The 6,620-nt window shown below is 37.8% G+C and overlaps 1 protein-coding gene across 1 annotated transcript; it reads left to right on the top strand.

Annotated features, from left to right (window-relative positions):
- Positions 1 to 392: 392 nt before the first annotated feature.
- Positions 393 to 1,479, top strand: LOC121462447 (mas-related G-protein coupled receptor member B4-like). Its single transcript, XM_041674066.1, has one exon. It carries the CDS (start codon positions 433 to 435, stop codon positions 1,477 to 1,479), a length of 1,047 nt encoding a protein of 348 aa, XP_041530000.1. The 5' UTR covers positions 393 to 432.
- The last annotated feature ends 5,141 nt before the right edge of the window (positions 1,480 to 6,620 follow it).

Raw genomic sequence — 6,620 nt, forward strand, 5'->3', positions numbered from 1 at the left:
GGCTTAGCCCTTCTAGCATAAGTAGTGTGACTGCTCACACACATATCTTCATATTTCATTATTCCATTTCTCTCATTTAATAGACCCCTTACAGAGACTAGGTGCAGCTCTGGCTTGTGCCAGGATCTTCCATATTCCTACACCTGAGAAGGAACCTCAGCCCTGGAACAGCAAGAAATTTAGTTTTGAAATCCTGTCTCTTCCTAACACAGCATAAGATGCTTAGCAACTGTACTGGTACCATCAACTAGCCCAATATCACTAAAGGCCTTGGTCTGCAGATAGACTAAATAGTACAAACTGGGTTTAAAAGAAGTTTCTAGAATTGGGGAGCTTTGATTAATTGCTCCATTTCTGCAAGCCTGTTTCCCCTTCCTTATGAACCTGTGCCAGACACTCCCTCATAGCCAGGTGGTCTTGACAGAAAGTAGCATGCATTCATATCTCAATTTACTTTGCAGGAACGCTAGTGGAAAATTCCCAAACATGGATCCAACCACACCAGCCTGGAGCACGGACAACACAACAATGAATGAAACTTACTACACTAGAAACTTACCCTGTATTGACTCCATCCCCATTATCGTGGATATTCTTAAAGCTGGCATTGCCATGGTTGGGCTGACAGGAAATGCCATAGTGCTGTGGCTTCTGAGCTTCCACATACAAAGGAATGCCTTCTCTGTCTATGTCCTCAACCTGGCTGGGGCTGACTTCCTCTTCCTCAGCTTTTTGACTATGTATACCCTGAAATATATCCTTCTTCATTTCCATGCCATCTACTTTGATATTCCCATCTCTCTCACCAGTGTATGCATCTTTGCTTACCTTGCAGGTATGTGTATTATTGCAGCCATCAGTGCTGAGCGCTGTCTGTCTGTTTTGTGGCCCATCTGGTATCGCTGCAAACGACCAAGACACTTATCAGCTGTCATGTGTGCCCTGCTCTGGGCCTTCTCTCTACTGTTGAGTCTCCTGATAGGGCATGATTGCGGCTTTCTAATACACTATTATAACCGTTCTTTCTGTAAGAGTTATAGTTTTATCACTGTTGCAATTGTGATTGCATTATCTGTGGTTCTTTGTGGATCTAGCCTGACCCTGTTGGTCAGGATCTTCTGTGGCTCACAAAGAATTCCTGTGACCAGGTTGTGTGTGACCATTACCCTCGCGGTGCTGGTCTTCTTATTCTTTGGTCTGCCCTTTGGTATCTATTTTTTCCTCTTACATTGGATTGTGGAGTTCAATGAAGTTTCCCTTTGCCTTGTTGAAATGACAACTTTTCTATCCTGCATTGACAGCTGTGCCAACCCCATCATTTACTTCCTTATTGGCTCCATTAGGCACCGCAGGTTCCAGAGGCAGACTCTGAAGGTACTACTGCAGAGAGCCATACAGGACACTCCAGAGGAAGAAGATGAAGAAAGGGGTTCTTCAAGAAATCCTAGAGGGCAGAAAACAGTCTGGTGTAGTAGTTGAGTGAGTCCTTGATCACACAGAGTTGTTTTGAGAATCAACATGGACTTTATTTAGATGGGCTATTTTCAAAATCTTTTTCAATTGGTTGAGAAAACGGACATTTTGTAGAAATAAGGTGAAACAGGCCTTGTTAAACAGAAACTGACTACAGCATCCTAAAACTCTTTTATGTTCTCACTGCATCTACTTGTGATGTAATCTTTTTTTTTAAATTGAACAGACATTTATTGAGTATCTTTTAGATGCCAAAATCTAAGATGAATATAGCATAGAATTAGGCAGTAACTGAACTTGCTTCCTAAGCCTCTGTGTTCTGTTTAAAAAGAAACATTAAATTCTAAATGAGTTACTTGCTGAGTGCAACACAGAATGAGTTTAACAAGCATTTTCCTTGGCCTATGTATCTTTGTAACCAAATCACTTGAGGCCAGGACAGCTCCCACTGTTTAAAAACCCTTCCCTCCAAAGAAGGCCCAAAGCAGTACAGGGAAGGTCGGGATTTCTTTGGTCACTGAACATGAGAAATATTAATGAATATTATATTCTATAGAAATGACCCTATTTTCCACAAGTTGTTTTCTAAATGTTAAGAGAAAATAATTGAAATTCTCACAATCCCAGTTTCCTTCAATATCCTCACATTTTAGAATAAATATAGCAAACAAACATGCATTTTTAAGACCGCCTATTCTAAATCTCTGCCCACCCATTTAAGTCTCGAACTTCAAGTATCTACCATATTTAGCAATGAAAGAATAAGATCAGATTTTATACATTAGCATCCAAGCACACTTAAAGTTGGAGAGAGACTGCCTTCAGTTTCTCTCCTAAAGCCTTGGTTAACTTTCCTTGGTCATGCCTTCCATATTCTTCCCTTGTCTTTGCCCTGAATCTTTCTCTGTGACTCTCTAACCCCTCAAGAAAAAAATTTCCAATAAGTGTTGTTGAACTTATTTCCTCTTGAATTGAATTTCTGACAGATTTACGCTATCCCCTGGAGTGCACAGCATCCATGACTTGAATTTCAAGTGTTTACATTTTTTCAAATGATTCATGACTATTGAAGCTTGGTATGACTGCTTAATTGCTTCCTTCCCTTGGCAATCTGTACATTATTTTCTGGGACCGTGGAAGTCTTACCACAGGAAAGAAATTACATCAAGCTCAGATCATCTGAGTCCTTTGTCCTAAACGTGAAGCACATTCTCCAATAGGGGTATAACCTCATCCACTAAGAAATGACCATTGATTACATGTATAATCCATATTATTTTGGGAGTCACAATGACTACACTGACTAACCATTCAAAAGGAGGCTTCTCATGCCGGAAACTGGTTCTGTATGGAAATATATATAGAGAGAGATGATATAGATATATACATAGATAGAGATAGAGGGATATAGATATAGATTAGATATAAATATAGATATAGATATAGTGTGTGTATACATACATATATGTATACATGTAAATATGTGCACAGATATACATATGTAATCAAGTATTATGTATAATTTCAAGGAAATATAAAATATTACAAACCCTTACGGCCTAAAAATCAACCTTCCTATTATTTGTCCCCGTCCCTCCTCTTCCTTCTGTATTGACCTTCCACCCTCCACCCCAGACAGATTCCCTCCCCATTTTTCCATTTCCCACTTATATCATCTCTATACTGCTATTCCCTCCCAAGCTCCCCAACATATGGTCTCTTTATGCATTTCTGGCTTGTTGTATATGCACATCTGAGAATTTGGAGCTAGGAATTACAATAAGAGAGAATGTGTAGCATTTGTCCTTATTGACAGGACTCAATTTGCTAAGGATTGAGGCAAGCGATTGATGAGTGGGTCTTCATAAACCTAAAAACCACAAAATGGGAGAGAACATTTGTCTGTTATACACCAGAGAGAGGGTTAATACTCAGAATATATAAAGAATTTTAAAAATTACGAGTCCAAAAACCAAATCACCATTTGAAAACTGGGTCTGAGACCTACACAGAGAGTTCTCAAGAGAATAAATAAAAATTGCTAATAAAATCTTGAAAAGGCCTTATCATCCTAAGCAATGAGAAAAATGCAAACTAAAACAACTTTGACATTTCATGTCATGCCAAGCAGCATGCTTAAAATCAGTTTAAACTCTGACACCAAATGTTGTCTAGGTTGTGGAAAAAGTGGACTCCTCACTCATTTTTGGAAGGAATGTGAACTGGTGTAGCTGCTCTGGAAAACAGGATGGAGAATCGTTAAAAGACTAAAACTGTATTGACCATATGACCCAGATATACTACTCGTTGGCATATGACCAAATAACTAAACATCCTAATCCACAGAGACTTGTTCACCAGTATCTGCTGATGCCTTATTCACATTGTCCAGGAAATGGAAACAAGCCAAATGTCTTCCACTGGATGAGTGGATAATGAAAATGTGGTACATATACACAATGGAATACTACTCATATGTAAACAAAGAGAAATCATGAGATTTGTCAATAAAGGGCTGAACCTAGAAAATATTATCTTGAGTGATGTAACATTTCTTGTGAAATAATATTTCAATTTTAAATGTTGCTGTATTTGATACTTTATAGTATAATTAATGAAAAGTATTATGTATACATTAAACAAATGCGTATTTCAATAAATCGACTTGGGTAAATGTAACTACTTGACTCCAAACCCAATCGAGATACAAAATACTTTCTTGCCTCTGTGAGTTCCCACTGTTTCCTCCAGTCATAACTGTTGGAGGTCATTACTATACATATTTCTAATTTATGTATAAATTCCACATATACATTCCCCTCTGTATGCTATGAATATGTTTTATTGCCATTGGTTAATAAAGAAGCTGCTTTTGGTCAATAGATTAGCAGAGTAAAGCCAGGCAGTAGCTACAGAAGGAGATAGATGCTCCGGAACCATGCCCGTAAACCACAAACCTCATGGTAAAATATAAAATAATAGAAATGGGTTAATTTAAGATATAAGAGCTATCTATGACACACTCCTAAGCTACTGGCCAAGCAGTGTTGAAATTAATATAGTTTCTGTGTTACTATTTTGGGTCTAGGTGGCAGAGAATCGAATAAGCAGACTCTGCCTACATATGTGTGTGTATGTATGTATATGTGTATATATATGCATATATGTGTATGTATGCATATAATGTAAAATTCCTTTTCTCCAAAAGCCGCTTTAGAAAAAACTCCTGAATGAAGTGCACTCTTAATACATAGAGATCTTATGCTGTAAATTTTCTTTATTTCGCCTTGTATATTTGTTACTTCATATTTTTTATGTTTTCCCACTTTCTATTACAGCACAGGTTTAGTAACTAGTATCATATCATGCAGTCTGTCTATACATATGGACAGAGTATCAAAAATCTTCATAGGCTTATGCTTTAAATGCTTGTTGTCCAGCTAGCAGTTCAATTTTAAGAGATTATACAAACATTAGGGCCTAACTATTGAACAGAACTCCATCCATATTGTAGTCATGGACAAGAACTCCTCACTTTTAACAGTTGAAGAATAACATGCTATGTATGACTGTCACAATTTCACAATATATTTACCTGTTATTGCATGTCTGTGTCTCCCATGTACTGAATGCTGAAACTAATTCTCCAATAAACATACAACTCTTTTTACTAATGGCAAAGAGGACTTCGTCCACTATTTTGTTTTAATCTAATGTCTTTTTTTTTCAAAGTGGGTATCTGGTAATGACACAAATTTAGGGTGTTTTGTTTCCTTTTGCTAAAATTGACTACTACAAGTCACTCTGTTTCAATTAGAATGTGATACCAAGAGAAGACAGATTATTGTAGTTTATGGTTTGAGGGCTTGATACATGATTTAATGGATCTATGCATCTATATAGACTGTAATGAAGGTTGGTTTTCCGAGGAGGAAAGCTCACATTATAGAAGACAGAAAACAAATTTGACAGGAAAAAGCCAGAAATATATATATATCGAAGTACACTTTTTCAAAGCCTACCATTGAGAGAAGTCATGAAAAAAACTCAAGCAGGAACTAAGAAACTATTGAGGGGCCCCTACTTGGACTCTCAGAGGCAATTATTTAGATAACATTTTTATAGATTCCAGGACCACAAGACCAGGGAATGGCAATGCCCAAAGTAGACTGGGTCACCCTACTTAATGACAATTAAGACAATCCCTCTGAGACAAGTCCATGAGATAAACTAATAAAGTGCTCAATTGGGACTGCTCAACTTGACAACAAACATTTCATTTCAAGCCTTGATTTTTCTATTCTTTGTCCCTGCACTCTACTTTTAATATTACCACATAAAACACAGTCAAAATTTTAAAGTCTCACATTCTTGAAATTTTTAAACAATTAAAAATACAAGAACTTTTTAAAAAAACAGAAGTCTCCATCTGAGAGAAGAGCCCACAATCCCTGAGAAGCTAGATAACGAGGTGAACCTTAAGAGAGATATGCATGAAAGCCCACAGGGAAAGTGAAATAGAAAAAAAAACATCTGAGTAAATTAGAAATATGAGGGGGAAGGAGGGAGGGGGAAGAGGAAGGAAGGAAGGAAGGAAGGAAGGAAGAAGGATATGAAGAAACAGGAAGGAAAGGGATGATTAAGTTGGGGGAGAAATGGAGAGTGAGAACAAGGAAAGAGATCTATTGATAGAGGGAATCATTATGGGGTTAGAAAGAAAATTGGTGCTAGGGAAATTCCCAGGAATCCACAAGGATGACACCAGCTAGGACTCCAAGCAATAGTGGAGAAGTTGCCTGAACTGGCCTTCTCCTGTAATCAGATTGATGGCTACCTGTTGTAGGAGGCCGCTTGTTTGTTTGCAGCAGCTCAAACTCGACATAACCACACAGAAACTGTATTAATTAAATCACTGCTTGGCCCATTAGCTCTAGCTTCTTATTGGCTAACTCTTACATCTTAATTTAACCCATTTCTCTTAATCTGTGTATCATGTGGCTGTGGCTTGCCAGGTAAAGTTCCAGCATTTGTCTCCAGTGGGACTATATGACTTCGCACTTACTCCTGCCTTCTTTCTCTCAGCATTCAGTTTAGTTTTTCCTGCTTAATTCTGTGGGAAATTCCTGGGAATCCACAAGGATGATACC

Source organism: Microtus oregoni, unplaced genomic scaffold (assembly GCF_018167655.1).
Source record: "Microtus oregoni isolate MIOR12 unplaced genomic scaffold, Mior012 000000F_ref0000247, whole genome shotgun sequence".
In the NCBI taxonomy this organism is placed as follows: domain Eukaryota; kingdom Metazoa; phylum Chordata; class Mammalia; order Rodentia; family Cricetidae; genus Microtus; species Microtus oregoni.